The sequence below is a fragment of the Chaetodon auriga genome, chromosome 17 (genome assembly GCF_051107435.1).
Source record: "Chaetodon auriga isolate fChaAug3 chromosome 17, fChaAug3.hap1, whole genome shotgun sequence".
NCBI classification, from domain to species: Eukaryota; Metazoa; Chordata; class Actinopteri; order Chaetodontiformes; family Chaetodontidae; genus Chaetodon; species Chaetodon auriga.
In genome coordinates this window covers 1,002,103-1,021,485 of record NC_135090.1, presented here as the reverse complement: position 1 = coordinate 1,021,485, position 19,383 = coordinate 1,002,103, and the positions used below count along the sequence as shown (strand labels likewise).

The 19,383-nt window shown below is 39.8% G+C and overlaps 1 protein-coding gene across 10 annotated transcripts in view; it reads right to left on the bottom strand.

Annotated features, from left to right (window-relative positions):
* epb41a (erythrocyte membrane protein band 4.1a) overlaps window positions 1-18,819 on the bottom strand; it is a 102,330-nt gene extending 83,511 nt beyond the window's left edge. For all 10 annotated transcript variants that reach the window (XR_013078403.1, XM_076754384.1, XM_076754390.1 and 7 more), the window contains exons 1-3: window positions 18,630-18,819; window positions 4,706-5,022; window positions 189-455 (exon numbers count right to left, since the gene is read on the bottom strand). Coding sequence is in view for 9 of the 10 variants with exons in the window: in XM_076754384.1 (XP_076610499.1) it covers window positions 189-455; window positions 4,706-5,014 (576 nt within the window). In the remaining variant the exon portion in view is untranslated. The remainder of the gene's footprint in view (window positions 1-188; window positions 456-4,705; window positions 5,023-18,629) is intronic.
* Between the last annotated feature and the right edge of the window lie 564 nt (window positions 18,820-19,383).

Sequence of the window (19,383 nt, the reverse complement as noted above, 5' to 3'; positions counted from 1 at the left end):
ATTGCTTTATAGTCCGTATATAACAGTATTTATGACATGTTAATGCTTTTAAATGGGTATGCTCTGATACTTTCAACAGAAGCCTGTGGCTGCCTGTATTAAAATTAAATAATTTAACCCACTGAAATGTAATTTTCCTTTTGAGTGTGCATGATGGATGAAGAAATTAAAATGAAAAAGGTTCTTACATCCAGCTCACACTCATATAGAGTGTTGTCCAGCAAGCTGACTTTGATCTGCATGGTCTTGGGTCGGCGTGGAGCTCTAGGAGCTTTTGCCTCCTCCTCGGTCATTTTCTCCACCTTCTCTCCCTTACTGCCTTCTTCAAGACCAGACTCCTTCAGCTCCTCCTTCTCCTCTTTTTCCAGGGCAGCCTGCTCCCCTTTCTTCTTCTTGTTCTCTTCGTTTTCACCCCCCTCCTCCTCCTCAGCTTCTTTCTTCTGTACCTGGACAGCCTGACAAAGACAATTACAATGTAATCTACACTCTCTTTATATGTCCTTGCAGCAAATTTAGTCTTAACTAAAGACATCTATCTATTTACAATCAAGTTAAATAGTCCCAGTGGCATAGGTAAAGGCATAGATATGTATGCCATTTTAACAAAGGATGTTAGGGTTAAGGATATGCAAATATGGTCAGCAGAAATCAAATGGAAACAATGTTGTGAATGTTGCATACATATCTTGATGCAACAGGTGCTGCATCAACTATCCTAAAAACATCAAATGCCTCAACCTCTGCGGTGTTTCCCTTATACCTTGTGACATGACGTCACGCGTCTGCCATGGTGACCCCATTCAACACATCAACAGATGCTGCTGCATATATAGTTTGGACCACACAATACACATTTAATGTACAGTTGACGACAAAATTATTAGCCCCCCTACAGAAATGTCATTGTTTTAAAGTATTTCCCCAGTGCTTTTAAACAGAGCAACACATTTTTAACACAGCTTTTTTGCACACAGAAATTAAAATATTCCACAAAAAACAAGAAATACCAGGGTTAAAATTATTAGACCCCCGGATCCTAATAATCAATAGTGTATCCTTTTTGCTGGATAACAGCTTGCAGTCGTTGTAGTTTTGTAGTTGTAGTAGTTTTTTTGTATTGTAGTTTTCAATAAGTCTCTGATACTTCTTCTGAGGAATCCCAGCCCATTCTTCTTTGGCAAATCTCTCAAGCTCCTCCAGATTTGATGGCCCTCTGGCATGGACGTTCTTCTTTAGGTCACCCCACATATTTTCAATGGGATTTAAGTCAGGGCTTTGTGCAGGCTACTCAATTGCATTCACTTTGGTCTTCTGGAGATAGTTCTTCACCAAGAGAGACATATGTTTTGGACCGTTGTTATGTTGGAAGATGAAGCAGCGACCCAGACCCAGTTTTACTGCTGACTGCTTAAGGTTTTATTTCAAAATCTCCACATATCTTTCTTTGTTCATGATTCCTTTCACTTTGACAAGATTTGCAATTCCAGATGCACTGAACCATCCCCACAGCATAATACTCCCACCACCGTGTTTCACTGTGGGGACGGTGTTTTTTGGGTTATATGCCTCTCCTTTATTTCTCCAAACATAAGCATTGTCTCAATGGCCAAAGAGCTCTAGTTTAGTCTCATCAGACCTTAGGATGCTTCCAGTATGCATAATCTTTCTCCAGGTTGTCCTGAGCATACTTAAGTCTTCTTCAAAATGTGGAGTTTTTCTTGGTCTGCAACCTCGCAGTCCATTCCTGTGCAGAGTGCTAGTGATTGTCTTCTTACAGACTACGATTCCTGATGTGGCCAAGTCATCTTTAGACACATCTCTGACTAGTTTTCTTTCCAGGGTCTTTAAAATCTTTCACTTTCTAACTTTGCCAGGCTTGTTTTGTACTGTGTGGCTGTCTTTGAATTTCTGGATTATACTTCTCACTTTGATTTTTGACACTTGGAAATGTTTGGATAGCTTTGCATATCCTTCTCCTGCTTTGTGTGCATCAATAATTCTTTTTTTAAAGTCCAAACTGATTTCTTTAGTTTTCGGCATGGTGCTTTCTCAACTGACAGCTCAATGACCCATACTGAGGCTTTTATACCATGTTTCAACTTAATTGTTGAGTGAAATGACCTGATTCACCTGATATCACCTTTAAGCACATCACCTCTGAAGTTAAAGCACATCATGCACAAAAGCAATTTGTGCAATGACTGAATAAATGGTCATTTCTTAAAGGGGGCTAATAATAATGTCTCCGGTCATTTTAGTTTTTTTTTTTTTTTTTTTTTTTAATAATTCTGTTTTGGTGTGCAAATATAAATTATTTGTGCCTTCTAAAGAAAACTGGTATGTTCAGAAATGCTATGTTGAAAATTCCTTGCTCTATTAAAAAAGTGCTTGGGAAAATCTTGAAGAAACTTCAAATTTCATAGAGGGGCTAATAATTTTGTCCTCAACTGTAGATCAAATAATGTTTGTCACATATGGCTGTTTCCTGTTATCAGCAGGTGGCACTATGACTATGACTCAATACCGACATGTATAAGGCCTGGACTACAAAATATGTCAAGTTTGGATATTGACAATGTACAGTGAATCTACAATAGCATCTTGTTTCCTTGCAAAACATCAACAACATTCCAGGAAAACTCAAAAGCTTCGAAAGTAAGCATAACGATGAGAGTAATGTGCGTACCAAATTTGGTGAATATCAAAGCAACTTTATTCTAATGATGGCCTGCCACAGCTTAGGGGCGTTATGGAGCCTGCTAAAAATTCACAAACCCAACTGCTGTATGTTCTTACAAACATTCTCATTCTTATTTACAGTTTCAAATATGTGTGCCAAGTTTCATGAGGTTGAGAGCGTTTGAAGATTGAAAGCCATTAGGGGATGCTATAGTGCAGTGGCATGCCCAAGCCCAATTACGCTATCAAACTGAAACCTTTACTTTACCTTTACTTACTTAGAATATCGGTGCAAAGTTTTGTCAGTTTTTGAGTAACCTAAAGGCCTCAAACCTGTTTAGAAAAAATAATGCACAAAATCAAAAGGTAATATCTCAGGCAAACTCATGAAAATTTTTAATATCTTCATAATGATGAGAGCAATTATTCCACCAAATCCCATCAAAGTAACTTTATCCCAACCCTGGCATGCAACTGGGGGCACTGTAGAGCCCGCTGGCCATGCTTAAGCCCAATCACTGCAGAACTTTGTAATTTTCACCAGTTCTGATGTGTGTGCCAAGTTTCATGCATTTTCAAGCATCTCAACTAACTACAAAATATATTTCCACAGCAGAAACATAATAATAATCTCTACAAAAACAATAGGCTCCTTGGACCTTATGTGCCGGGCACTGGCCTTGGAGTCTTGACTGCTCAGTGCCCTACGAGAGTCCCATCCTAACATCCTGTCATTCAATAGTTTGTGCTCTAATAACTTCAAACGGTGAAATTGGTGGGAGTCATGTGAGGCGAACGGTTGAGAATCTTGCCGTCCGGGCCCTACTGTTTTTGGCCTTTTTATCAGACATAGGACAGCACAGGGGAACAGGAATCAGGGGCCAGAATCATACAGAAGAAGGATAATGCCAAGCACTCAAAGAAAGATCACCCTCACAGTGAAGTCTGCTATGGCTGGAGAAGTTAATTCCCTCCAAAACAGTCAAGCCAGCATGACAGACAAGATGCCTCCACTTCTGAGTTATGTGGAGGATGACGGTTAGGTCGAAAGAATAACTAACTAACTGAAGTACTCAGAGGTGTTGAAGCCTCCTTCAACAAAAAGACTGACAGAGTTTTTAAGAAATTAGAGGTTCCCTCTTCTAAAATCACTGCACTTGACACAGATTACAGATTTAAGTAAAGAGATTCACACTCTCAGATTCCAAGGACACGTTGGGAGAAAAGAGGAGAAGAGCAGAGAGAAGACTTGTGTGTATCATTAACTCATAGTGAACTGTTCAAATTACTCCCTAAGAACAAAACACCAAGCCCTGATGGTTTCAATGTAGAATTTTAAGAAGTTTGATACCATTCTGGTCAAAGTCATTATTTAAAATTGCAAGAAGGATGCTCTTTATTTGAGGGTGGTAGCCTTCTTACAATGTGAGACTACTCACTGCCATTCAGCATTCCTAAATCTACAGTTTCAAAGCCTTGGTGGTTTCTCTTGATGCAGAGAAAGCTTTTTATCAGCTGGAATGCCCGTACCTTTATTCAGTGCTTCATAAATTTGGACTGGGGGTGTCTCTTTACTGTAATTAATAATGGGCTCAGGTCAAGTAATTTTAGTATTGAACAGGGTACTAGGCCCACTGTTGTTTGCCTTGGCTCTGGAACCCCTAGCTGTAACCATGAGGCAAGTTGTCAACATAAAAAGAATGATTTATCATTACTCCCCAAGACAAACAATTACCAAATTGATAAAGCTACTGAGTGACTATGCAGAGGACAGACAAGGATACAATTTATTTTCTAAGAGTGAAGCCATGCAGCTTTGTAGCTCACAAATGTTAGGAGGGAGTTTCGGCTTTCCAGATGTAAGGATAGCTGTCTGCTATGGGTTCCCTGGACTTAAGGAACATTAACAGAAAAGTCTGAATGACAAGTGGTCATTACTTCAACAACTTCAGCAATGTATTTTATCCCATGTCTGAAAAGTGTGTTAGATGTACTATAGACACAGCAATGCAGCATGCAGGCTGACCTGTGCCTCAGTACTGCTCACTGAGTGTTGATCCGGGGCGACCTCTCCCTCTGTCCTCAGTTCAGGCTCAGGGTCAGCGATGGGGGCTTTAGCTTCATCTTCTTCCTTGTCCTCCTTGTCCCCCGCCTCACTCTCACACTGTGAGCGCCTCTTTAGGAAGGAGAAGAGACGGGAGAGGCCACGGCCAGCAGAATTTCGGTTGCGAGGCTGGAGCTGCTCCTCCTCCGGTGAGGGTGTCCTGGCGTCCTGATCGGCTTCCTCCTGTTGTTTCGGCTTTGTCTGGTGACTCTCTGCCTCGTCTGTTGTCATGGCAACAGCTGTGGAGATAGAGGACAGAATCAAGATTAAAAAGACAAAATTGGCTGGTATATATGCCAATCCGCATTAGTTAAAGAAACAGATCACATTAATAACAGATGAAAATTGGGTCTTTGACTGCTATATTGTTTATTATTGGTTTCATTATTGGTTTTATTATTGGTTTATTGTAATTGGTCTGTCTGCCCAGGCTTGGAGTCTGGAAAGATATTAACAAAACACAGTCTAGTCAAGTGAGCAATAGGGATGGTAATTGGTAAGATTTTTATGATTTCGATTCCATTATTGATTCTGCTTAACGATTTTTTTTTTTTTTTTTTTAGCGATTCTCTTGCTCCACCACCATAGGGTGGCGTTATCCTTGCAGGGGATGGGGGGCAGGCTTCTGTAAAGCTGGATCTCCTGATCCACTCGGAAGCTAGAGGTATACGTGAACTGGAGTGAGTACTGCCAGCCTCTTAGCCAGCCAGACTCTGTCTCCCGTCATGGTCATCTAAATGTAATGCATGAGAAGGCATTCATTTAATGTTAACAGTTAGTAATAGCAGGTTTTACGAGGCAAATGGCACTAACATAATAGGCAGTGTTAGTTACTTAGTTACCTGCAGTTACTCTGCTTAACAGCAGAGGACGTGCTAACGTTGCCGCTGCTGCTGGGTTGAGATTCACTCCGGAGCAGATCGAAAACGCGACATTCATTCAAAGTTTTCGCATGCTGTGTGTGCAAATGTTTCTGCATATTGGTAGTATTTCCTCCCTTTGATGAAATATCCACTTTGCAAGTATTGCAAGTTGCCCTATTGTCATTCTTTCTCGTGAAATGTAACCAAACTTTCAAGCGTTTGTTTTCGAGCGATGCACGTTGCATAGCTTGCGTAAGCTACATAAGCTACATAACGTGCAATGCGCAACCTCATTCGCGCCCACTTGAATTAATACGGGAATCGTTTGAAAAATTGGCAAATGATCCCGAGGAATTGAAACACTGGGAGCCGGTTCTCAACAAGAACCAGTTTTCGATTCCCATCCCTAGTGAGCAACAATGTTGAATCACAGAAAACTGAATATGAAACCGAATTTTCAACTGAACTGTCTCTGTGAGCAAGGTGTGACATTTTAATTTTATGCTTTCAATTTTGTTTTAAAGGTGTACTCCAGTACATTAATATTATATTTTCATGAAATTGGAGGATTCATGCAAGACAGATTAAAAAGAGAATTGTCAAAGTTGAAGCAGCAGTTAAGCTAAGTCCATGACCCCAGTTTGTAACACATTCTACTCATTAAAAATCTGAATTCTCCAAGCCAAAGCAGAAATAGCCCTGATGACATGACTTCAGTTATTTTCTCAGGCCCCCTACAAGCTCCATCCAGAGAAACTGTATATGTATGGGGTTTTTTTTTTACAACTTTAGTGCTGCTCATGACAAGGAAACTGCCTCTTTAACTTTTAAGGATGCACTAATCAGTACAGTTAGGGTACTGACAACAGCTATTTTACTTGATCAATGACACAAGCATATTACAATACAGTCAGCAGATGCTTTTGTTCTAAGTTTCACAAATATTTGGGAATTACTTTCAGTTTCTTGTTTAAGACTGCTGGGGTTCAGCATCTTGCTTAAGGAAAGGGATCAAATCTCCAATCCTGCAATTAATGGCAGGCAAGAGCTCCCACCAAAGCTATAGCTGCCCACAAGGGGCCCTAAGTTCACAGCAGTTAATACTGTTCACAAGGCCCACAAGAGGCCCCTAAAGGAGGTCCTAAGTTCACAGCAGTTCATACCGTTCAGCACATCAAACAGAAATAACTGGCTTTTACCTCAGGACAAAAAATTTAATCTCTTTTAATGCTGCCTGCTGTAGGTAATATTGAAAATATTGTAATGTCATAAAGGTCATAAAGGATGAATAGGGCGGGACAGTGCAATATAACCGATAAAACAGGCAAAAATAGAAGGTTCAAAAGTTTTCAGTAAGCAAGTTATTAACAAGTAACTTGGACACTTTCTTTAATTTAACCCAAAGTCCAATATTGAACTTAAAACATTCAGGAGGAGAAAAAAAGTCTTTAAAAACTCAGCAGAATTCCAAAACGTTCTCAACATAAAATGTCAGTTCAAGTGTCTTCTTCCACTTGAACACTTCTTAGACATTAAGGTACTTTCCTAAATGTACACCGTCTCTTTAAAGTTCCTTTGCCCAGCTCCTTCCAGCAGCGTGATTTCCTGTCTCTCTGCTCCCTTTCTTCTGCCTTCCCGAAGTCCTGCTTCAGTTTCCCTTATGATGATGATCACAGCAGAACAGGACATCTGTGTTACCATTGCTACAGTTCCGGGTTGTGAATGATAGAAAAGCTAAAAGGCTAAAGGCTTAATCATCAGGCATCAATCAACATCAATTTTTACCATGCTGTAAGTCTCTACTTTTAGCCATCCATTGTCATTCATCCAACAGAGGATGATCTGCCACTACAATGCACATTCTTCTAAGCATTTAGTATCTGAGTGTTTCCAGGGGCCATTTCATGGCTAGGCACTCCTTCTCTGCAGTGGCACAGTTCCTCTCTTTTGGCAGCAACTTTTGACTCAAATAAAGAACTGACTGTTCCTCACTCTCATTGATCTCGGATAGCACAGCACCCGTCATCTGCCTGGAACGCATACTCCTTACTGAAGCTGTTGGCAATAAGGACTGGTTTTAAACACTAGGTGCTCTTCAGGTTGTCAAATGTGTCTTCTACAGCCAGGGTCCTTTTTCTTCACTTAGAATTTGATGCCAGCGACACATTTAAAAAAAGTTGGCCACCCCTATGCCCACCTGGATGAGCTAGCAAGCACTGTAAGGGTCAAGTTTTTGTACTTCTCCAGTAATTTCAGCACCATCTACTGGGTGAAAAGCGATAGATAGATGATTCCCTTCTGTCCTGGACACTACCTGACTGGCAGACCGCAATACGTGCATCTGCAACACCATGTGTTGAAGGCTGTGGTGGGGAACATTGTCTCATTATGTGAGCAGAACCACCTGCAGCGCTACAAAGATTAAGTAGCTGGTTGTGGACCTGACAAGGACAAAGGCATTTTATGCCCTGTTTCCATCCAGGTTGTCAGTGTGGAAATTGTAGAGGACTAAAACTACCCGGAAGCATACATAGATAGTGAACTGGCCTGGGCAAAGAACACTGAACCCCTTTACCAAGAAAGGCCAGAGTTCTCTCTCCCTACTGAGAAGGCTGAGGTCCTTCAGCATCTGCCGGACAATGCTGAGGATTTTGTAAGATTTTATGAGCCTGTGGTGGCCAGTGCTTTCCTGTTTGCTGTTGTGTCCTGGGGCAGCAGGTTGAGGGTTGCACATGCCAACAGACTTTTAACTTTTAACTCCTCCGTCAGTTACTCTCAGTCAGTAGACTGGCCCCCAGAATTTCTGGACTTATTTAACTTATTTAATCTTTGTCAGTAGCTGCATTACTGTACCTCATAAGTATAATAATCAACATGTGTAATTTTAATGGTGCAATACTATAGTGTATACGTATATTATGTATACTGCATATTTATACTGCAGTATTCTACTACTATTATTTCATGATCTATTCGTGAGGTTTATTGTAAAACAATAAAAATTAAAAAGAGATGACTGATATGTTCAAGTTGAAAATCTTTACTGATGTACATTTTCTAATTTGTTGAGAACAAAATTATGTAACAAGGGTCAATGGAAACTAAAATATCAAGTAAGTAAAAAATTAAGATCACAGGCTGTATGAATTTTATCACGGTAACTCATAATGTGACTCAGTAGTGTGCATGGCCCCTGCGTGCCTGTACACACTCCCGACAATGTTTGGGCATGCTCCTGATGAGTCTACGGTTGTGTCATGGGAGATCCCCTCCCAGACCTGGATCAGGGAATCAGTGAGCTACTGGACAGTCTGTGGCGGTACTTGGCGACATTGAAAGCACCGATAACATCCAATAGGTGCTCAATTGGATTTTTTGTCAGGGGACCATGAAGGCTAGTCAATGGCATCAATGCCTTCATCATCCAAAAACTGCCTACACACTCTGGCCACATGAGGGCGGGCATTGTCCTGCACCAGGAGGAACCCAGGGCCCACTGCACCAGCGTAAGGTCTGACAATCGCTCTGAGGATTTAATGCTGGTACCTAACAGCAGTCAGAGTAGAATTAGGAAGGAAGAATAAGGAGAGAGCAATTGTCTGTGGCCACCACATGCAAAACCATTCCCTTTTTGGGGGTTGTGTTGCTTTTCTCTCTCCATTGCACCTGCTGTCACTTTGCTGTCGCTTTTTTACCAAAGCAGGTGTAACAGAGTCACAATCACTGCTTCCTAAATGGACAGATTGATATCCCTGAAGTTAAACTTACTTGGTGTTATACTGTGATAATTAAGTGTGAATGACATGCCTGTCTTGGCATAAAAAAATCAGCATTTTATTGTCTTTGGTGTAACATTTAACATATTGAGTGAATGGGGGCAGAGTGAAGGATTGAAAGGCATGACTTAAGTCACCAGAAATAAGAAGGATGGCAAGCAGGTGTTGTTTCTGCAGCCTGCTTGTATCCGAGTGGATGATCACAAGACAAGTCACTGTTTGCATAGGAGGGAATATAACATATTTATAACAACAAAACATGGATAACACGAAAGAATTCAGTTGGTAAATAGTGAGGCCTTATGCTGACCTTACTAGAAAGTTGTTCGTCCACCATCTACCACTAACAAATGTTGCCAGCCCTGCTCCTCTCCCTTCATATTACCACTGTCATTTTTCCAGTCAACAAAGTTTGAATATATAATCAAACTGTACTAAAAAAACAAAACAAAACAGATACTCAACTGTAAAAATTAGTATTCAATCATAAAAAAAAAAACAGGCAGTACTGCCGTGGTGACTGTTAATGTGCGGGGCAATGCCACTGCACTGTGGACAAGTGTCACACAATGAGGGTTTCCGTAATCCGCTAATGACTGAATTTTTATCAGGAAAATCTGTTGAAGTCTGTTGAAGTCAATTTATTGAAATCTTTGTGATCAAAAAAATAATTGTGAAAATAATCTAACTTTACACGTTGTCGCTGCTTCTCTGATGTCCTACCTCTCTCTCACTCCTCTCCTGATTCAGTGAATCAACTTATTTCAAGGAAACCAGACTTGGTGGTGATTATTGAAACAGTGAAAGACAAAGCAAGAAGGTTTTGGTGAACTTTATTTTGTTTCTGTTAAGTCTCAATGAAGTGTGTTTTACAAGTGTGTTTCTGCAAATGGAGTCTGGTGGCTTTGGTGAGAGCAGTACAGCAGCTGTTTTTGGTTAAATAAAAAAGTATATCTCTGTAGGGATCATCTCCACAACGTTGTCAGAGCCAATCTGAGCCTGTCAGTGGCAAAAAACAAGCACTTTTAGTGGAAGTACATTGAACGTGTGTTATGATCCTGCAGACTTGTCTGTTCCTTGTGTTTCCTGTTTCCATTTCCCCAGTGTGGATGCTGTCTGTCTGTTTTCCCTGTCTGTCTAGCTGGGTGTGTCTCTACACCTGGCCAGCTCCGCCTTCTCAGGAGCGCACCTGATGCGCATGACGCTGAATTAGGCACAGGTTAAAAGGGGAGAGCTCTCTCCTACCTGTTGCCAGATTGTTCCTGACTCCCGTCTCCTTTCTCCTAAGTCCTGATTCCTGGTGCGATCATGTCTTTCATTATTGTGAGTAACAAATTCTCTGTCTCCTCTGCTGGTGAGTGTGCTAATGTTCCTCTTACCACTCAAGGTGTGTTTTTCTGTTTCAGTTGTCTGCCTGCTGCGCCAGCGTGTGCCTTGCCTCAGACCAGAGATGGGGACTCGAGTTTGCGACTCAGACTCGAGTCGCACACAGAGAGACTTCAGACTCGAGTTAGTACCTCAGATGACACTACGGCGACCGACACACCGGCAGCTGCTGCTGTACCCTTTGTAATTTCATTTGTTTATAAAAACTTCAAACAAGACGACACCAACAAAAGAAGCTCTGACTGCAAAGTCTGCCGTACCAAGATTAAGGACGCTAGATCAACCACATCAAATTTTATCAGGCACCTGAAAACTCACTCGGATAAGTCACATTAACGCATATGGACGGTTAGCAAACATGTTTAGCTCAGCATCAGCTATGTTTAACTTAGCTTGCTGCCGGCTTTGTAACTGAATATCTGAATAGATGAGTGAATGTTAGTTTGCTTGTCACACTTATTTGCATGGAGCAGCGTTAACATGACGTTTATTGGGTAACGTTATTTATCTACATTCCTACAATGCCTACAATGCCTTTGACAGGGTGAGGTGTAACATTTTCTACATTTTTATTCTTATTATGGTCCGACTGAGCCTGCACAATAGGGGGCAAGATATATTGTAACTGTATGTTCACATTGGAAGAATACAGTTTCCTTTCAAGGAAATCATTCATTGGGTGTTTTCTTCATATTACATTGCAGTACCCTGTTTAAAGTGATCATATAACAAACAACTAATCAGCACTGATACTTTATTCTAATAGATAAAGGAGGGATAATAATACAGTAGATGCTTTGAATTTCTTAGATATAGCTGTGTAGCATTCTTAGTAGACCGAATAGCAGCAGATGATAGAAGGCTCATTAAAACAAGAAGAAAAGTGAGAGATTTATTTTTTAGAGACTTCAGACTTGACTTGGACTTGCAAAAAAAGACTTGTGAACATCTTTGCCTCAGACCCGTCGCAACGGAGCTCCCTTAGTTTTTTCTCCACTCCTTTTGAGTGCGCCTTTTGATCTACGTTATTTATTGTTAATAAATTGTGTTCTTTTTCTAACCTTCTGTCTGGTCTGCATCTTTGAGTCCAACCAAAAACATATGGTGAAAACCGTAACGTGTGCAGACACACGTTGCAATTTGTTGCATGGCTGCTGGCTGCAGCATTCTCATTCAACATGGGACCAATCTCAAAAAGTGTTGTTTACATTGGACACCAAAACACAAAAAACAAACAATATTTGAGTGGAGTTCCTTTAGTCCATGACATTGAAATCTTCCAGGACATGTGGACCGGCACCAATTGGAAACTCTGTACACGTCACTTTCATTGATTAAAAAGGAAATCTAGCTGATACAAATGAATAGCTCAACAACACAGTAGAGGACATTTTATTTGTTTATGTTGTATGTGTAGTTACATAGATCTTTTAAAAAACATGTTTATGTTGAAAAAAGCATTTCAACCCGTTCACATGCTCACACACCACACCTTGTATTTCTCAAGCAGAGAAACTACCAGGATAACGCCCACCAAGTTGCGCCGCTACTTTTTATACCAGAGGAACAGGTAGAGGATTTAGTGATGTCAGTTGCGAACGAAACGCCTCTTAGAGCTGGCTCTTCGAAGTGAACGATTGGAGTTGGCTCCTGCCTGGGAGCCACAGTGGCAGCCGCTTTGTTTTTTATTTTTTCTTTCTCGACTTTTTTTCTGTTCATGCCGCACGTGATTGGTCAACTATATGATGTGTGGTGGCTTCTGTGTGTACGCACAGAGCAGGAGGGGTGGGGGTTACAGATACAGCGCATGCACGCGCACACACACACTCCTGCAATAAGAAATGCTGAATTAAATAAATATTTTTATTTGTACGAATTTATGTGTCGTTTATCAGATCAGACCCCCGTCCCCACCCCAGCCCCCACCCCCGCCGCTGCTGCAAAAATCTCACTGTGAACTCAGTTCAAAACTTGAGAGCCCTGCTACATATGTTGTCTTATTGCTATTTTCAATTAAACATGGGATTTCAATGAGTTGCAAAACATCACATTCTGTTTTTACCCATCTACCAGAGCACATGACCTTCACACACCAAAGACCAAACAGTGAACATACTATTAATATTCAGTCAGACAATTTTCTGACGTTCAAGTGATGGAAAATATCTTTCAACACTGAGCACCAAGACATCCAAAACCTTGACTTGATTTCTGGGGTTTTAAGTTCAAATAGATTTTTAGATTTGGACACAGAATGGTATGGTTCAAAGGTTAAACTGAAAAGTATTTGTGAAAAGTAACAGTAAAAACACACTTAAACATATCTGTTTTTCTGACTGCCTGGTAGTTTGTGTCATAGTGCTGAAAGTGAGCTTAAGGACTGAAAGCAGCTTTAAAATTAATCGGGCCTGTGTGGGATTAAAACCAGGGCCGGTCAGCTGGCACAAGCTCTGGAAACAATCCAGCCTGAGCCAGTCTGCCTGGCCTAGATTAAATCAGAGGCAGGGAATATTTGTTGAAAGATGTAAGTGAAGAAACAAACCCTTAAACACAGCTGAGCCCTAACAGAGCATCTGTGTGGGGAGCAGCCAGTAAAGGGTCGCAATGCTAACTAGCTGACAGATACTGATGCTGGAGTCAGTGAGGCATTGGTGATAGTGATGGAGGCAAACAACGTCAAGACACTACACAGCAGACAGCGTGTGTTTGAGATATATCAAATTAAAGAAAAAAGACAATTACAGTTTAGGCTTACATTTTGAAATGGGGGCAAAAAAAACACTACAACAATCGTATTTGCCACAGTTAACTACAAAGCACTTTTTAGAGGCTGTACTATCCTCGGAATGTGTTCTTTTCATCATGAAAAGTATTCCGATTTTTAATTTGTATCTAAATCTGCATCAAAGTATTGCAATGACAAACATCCACACTGAGTGGCTGATTGCACCCATGTCATAAAGAGAATACCAAAATTTGTATTTGCCAAGTCTTATTCCTAATTTCATCACATTTCCAAAGATGTTCAGAGTTGATATGTACACCTGCTGTGTGCTCTTGTTGCAAATCTACAATGTGTTGAAGAGTTATGGTACTTTACTCCATGAGCTACTCTTAAAAAATAATAATTATAGGAAAACATATGCCATATCAAACATGATTTAGCATCTACAGCCTTCTTAGCAACTCTTTGAGTTTGTATGTAGGCATAGCTTTTTCAGTACAGCTGAGACTGATGGGAATGTCACTAGTTTTGCAGGTACTGGTCATAAAACAAAGTATTGGACAAACTGAAATGCTGACCTAATGGTGGCCCTAGACCTAGAAAAGTCATGGCATCACAAGTTATTTCAATTCATCCTGAGAGGAAAATGAATGTCCATAACATACGAAAATTGGCTTGTACGATCTAGGGTCATGACTCAGTCCATGCATAAAGTTTGGTAATAAGACTAAAGTGGGTGTGGGTCTAAATTTCTAGATATTTCACATTCCAAATTTACACCCCACAGAGCTGAAACTTTTTCAGCACATCCACTGAATTTTGACACAAGTTTGCCTGACTGCAATCAATGATCGATTCAGAAGTCTGTCACTGTATTTTTCCAAAGTCTATCAACATCTATATCTCAACAAGTCTTCATTCATATCACCATATCATTCAAAATTGAGACACTCTTAATCAGCGGTTCTCAAACTTCTTACTCAAAAGTCTGCCTCTGGTTTTGATTCAAGGTCAGAGGTCCAATACAATTGGTGATAACCAAATAATATTTAATAAACTAATTAGCATCATGTCTTGCGATTGGGCCAAGACAAAACCAAGGCAGACAAGGCTTCTGCAGTCCATATTTATTTCTGACTTTCTGACATATTCTTACAGCTACATTAACACAAATTATTGTATACTAGAGGAAATTAGACACATTCTGTTTCTGTGATTTAGGAGCTGATGGCAAATTCTCCAGTGTAATGCTAATGTGTGAACAACACATAACAGCAACAACAACACATAACACTCTGTCCAGCAGTTAACGTCACCATGACAAGGTTGTGAACAAGATGGAAATAAGCTAATAATAAGACCACATTGATCTGGGGACAGGATCACTGGGAATGATCTCCAGCTACACTTTATATTTAACGTCACTAGCAATTTATTGATGAATAGAAAATCTATTTCAAACTAGAAAATGTTACACTTCATAAGATATTGTAGCCTTTTCATAATGCGAGGTATGGCAGAGGTCCTCAACTACATTTGTCGAAGGGCGAGAGTTTTTCTATGGGGGCCAGACTTTTTTTTTTTTTTTTTTGTTAAATAGTGCTAATTAGCCTATTACTGTTTAATAATTCCAATTTCTTTTAAAGTGAATGCTATGCCAAGGAGGCACTCATTGCTCAGTACAAAACCGACATTTCAACTACAAATGAATCCTTATCTCAACAAAAAACAATCCAACAGAGGAGGCCTCTTGCATCTAATAGACATGCTTTGTGATTCTCTGTGAGTATCCATTTCTGTAGACCGGGAACTATTAATTGGGTACATTTCTCAATACATAAACCCACATTTCAATTACCACTGAATGACTCCTTATCTCAACAACAACTCCTCTTCAGCACCCCAGGACACAACCAAAATACTTTGAGACTCAATGCAACAGAACAACAGAAAAGAAACCCAAGTAATGTCTCGCGCCTTATAGACAAGCTCTGTGATTCTCTGTGACTATCCCTAAAGTGGCACATAGAGTAACAAGTAATGCGCATTTTCCGAATTCATTAATATTCTGTCACCCACTGGCCGCCAGCTGATGATAAAGGCTGGGTCCGGATTGACTTGCTGTTCATTCCAGATGCCAACTGAGGTCCAGATTTTGAGAAGGCCTGCTTCGATATCTTGCAGTAATTTGTACTGTATGCACAACATTTTGTACTTCATCTAACTTTATACAAATTTTACAAATAACTGACAATGCATTCAAGAAAAGCAGGTTGATAGATCTTTTTTTCAGAATTGTATCCTCAACAGTTAAATTGTTGTGATATTTTTACATTTTTAGACATCCTTCTCTCTGCCGTCTGCTTATGAGGTTGGTATAGCTTCCTGTCTTAGGAGCCACTGGGCAGTGTTGGAGAGAGGATCAGGAAACTACTTGCACCTCGGGCCTGTTGAAACAAGTTCAATATTCTCTTGTCATTATCTGGCTTCACTAAACCTAACAAAATCTATCACAACAAGTGGTCAAATGACGGTGGTTATCAATTTGGTAAGTAATGCCAGGTTTTCCCAATATAGCCCAAAAAAGAGCATGGCCAGGTGTACGGCGGCAGAGCAGCATATTTTACAAATGAAGAGCAAACTACAATAGACAAATACGAATAAATGCTGCTTGCTGCTACCAACTGCAGGAAGGACAGCTGGAAAAAAGCCGCCAACTGTGTGAATGTGTAATTTAATAGGCTTATAATAACACTATCCATTGTTTAGGGCACAAGTACATCTGACCATGATCACTATTGTGTTCCATTAAATACACTCCAAAATACGCATGTTGGTAAAAGTAAGATTAAAAAAAAAATAGTCTGACTTAATTTGCCTGTTATTTCTCACATTCCTTTCTCACATTCCCAAACATATTAGCAGTTTTTGTTTGCACTTAATGGGCGTTGTGTCATCCTGACAGGTTCCCCTCCTCCACAACTCCCTAACAGGTATAAACACAAACCCACTTCAGAAAAATTGTGTTTTGTGAATGGAGAATCCAAACCCATTTCACTGTCATTGTTGATATAGTAGTACTGAAACCAACAACAACTACAACAAATTAATGTGATGATAAATGAATACTGGTAGTTGGGAATATATTGATAATAATACGGCTGCATTTTGGGGATGCGTGTCTAAAATGATATCCTGAACTTCACAGTCATTAAGGTGAAGATATGAGGGCAAATTTCAGGGTTTATGCTGTTAAATATATATAAATAATAACTATTGACGACTAGGCAGGTAGAAAACTGTACTAAAGTTCCAGCACCTGCTGCAAGTTTGGGAGACATACTGTCCAAACCATGGCTGAAATGAAGAAATGTAATTCTACACTGTACTGTAAGCCTCACATGTATGTGTGAATGTGTTTTTGTGATGAAAGTGCCATGTCATGGTGACACCCTGCAACTGAATGAATTTTACAGTGTTTACAGTGGAATCTAGATTTTTTTGTAGGAGGAGGAGAGTGGACTCTGGAAAATGGCTGGGAACTGGATCCCAGCCAACTGACAGCCAAAGAGCCTCCAGCTGGGGGCAGCAATTCTGAGTGACTTGTAGTTCACAAAAGCTATATCTGTAATAAAAAATCAGCAGGGAAAACCAAAGGGCAATTCCAGTTTCTGAACATGCTTGCCCTCCTGAGAGACCCTCTCACAATCCACACACCACAAGTTCTGCTGGATATTCTATAAATGGTGATATAATTTTCCAAGAGAACTGATTGGTCAATAAGTGTGCTTTTATACACTATGATCTGTTATCTCAAACATAACCTGCTCAGGAGCAGGTTCTGTGTGCAGCATAAGTTACCATGGCGATGTACCCCAGTAAGTGGTGAACAACCGTTGTTACTCTGAAAACACAGGGTTAAAGCTGAAAATACCTCTCTAACTCAAAATCCTGCTTGACAGTACAGGCCTCTGGTTAGTTTAGACCTGAGCCTATTTGGGTGGCTTGCTTGTTAGCCTGTTTCTCATCTTTTCCTCCCAGGTCTCCACCAGCTAGATGGGTTAGGGTTTTGTGTTTTGTTTGCACGCATTGCACACACAATTCAATCCACACACTACATTCATTACTGACCTAGATGACTAACATGATTATTATTAGATTTTAACTTAAGTATACAGTTAATGTCATTTGAGAAACCTGATAACAAGCAAAGGCTGGTAAACACAATTATGATTATTGTATTCCATTTCTACAAAAAGATCCCCTTAAATAAACTGGACCTTTATGTACTGTGAAACTGAGTTAAATAAAATGTCCAAACAGGGATGAGTTTTTATACATTATTTAAAATATATCTTTGTGTTAATATATGTTGGGCTGTGTTTTGAAAGTTAACTGTGTGCTCTAATTGATGAGAATAATAATAATAGTCATTATTATTATTATTATTATTATTATTTACTCTTACTCACATAACATCTTATCTGCTTTGCAATAGGCCTTTTTATAGATCAAAGCATGACTGCATGCTTCAGATTTCTGGGCAAAGACCCAGATCTCCTCTGACCCTAGAACTGCCCCTGCCTGTTGTACAAAATTAAGATTCTCATTGCTAGTGCCATAGCCTTCTGGAATAAACAGATGAAACCGACTCACGACTGCTCCTACTGTATCATTGCTGCATAACATGGAGATTGATTATAGCCGCTACGGGCATTGTAAAAAGGCGGTGATGATTTGGACGACCAATAGACCAAATCATTTACAAAAGTCGTTACATGTTATCTTTTCAATACGTTAATTCTGTAACAAAAATACGTAACTTATCGTTGTTTACATCGCATGTGCTCTCGTTCACATTGCAGCGCCCCTTTATCGTCAGCAATACATTTAAGCATGGAAGATTAATTCAAACACTCTTCACAAAATTCCCGGTTTTCCTGCAACGCCGTTTCCTAACGAAACCAGTGCGTTTGAAAGTGGGAACAATAAGGGGGGCGCTAGGTATACCTGTCTGCAAATGGCGCTGAATGTGAAAAAATGTTAACAAATTCTTTCTCATCAACGCACAGTGAAATGACATGAAAATCACTCACCTCGCTCTGTTCAGACAATCCAGCAGAATAAAAGATTCTGTGTGAAAGCTGATGCTCACCGGTTACTTTTCCTCACAAGTATCAGATAAACAAAGTGGTAATTCATGAGCGTTATCAACCGACTGTTAACAATGTATTTAGGTACCAGTGGCAAATGGCGACTGGGTCTTGTGTTCCCTCAGTGTTGTCTGAGAGACAAGCAGAAGAGGCGACACATGTATGATGCCTCCTTAGGCGTTTGTGTATGCAGTTTTCCTCTTCAGATGGAAAAAGACTATGAGCGGTTAAAAGCACTGGAAAAAAAAAACCTTAACTTCAAACCTTAACTTATTCTTATTCATATTCTTCTTATGATTATTATTAATATTTGTTTATTTTGCTATACCAATTCCAAGGCCAAGAATTAGCTTTCATGCGTGCCTTTTGTTAAATAGAAAACACAAATGGATTGTAATTGGAAAGTGTGGTTGAAATGGATGCATTACATTTACATTTGACATTGAGCACTAATAAATGTTAAATAAAGAAATAAGAATTAAATTTGTCATTCAATAATCTCATTCCCCTATACTGTATATTTCAAATTAAAATGGAATCTTAAATTTAATTTGAATAAGAAAAAAATATTTTGGTTTTGTTATTACTAATACGTTTGATTAAGTTTCCTCTTAAAATGGGTTCCATTACATTATCACATTAACTTTAAGATAGCTGTCCTCAATTTGGAGACCTGTAAGCAGCGTGTCACTTAAAA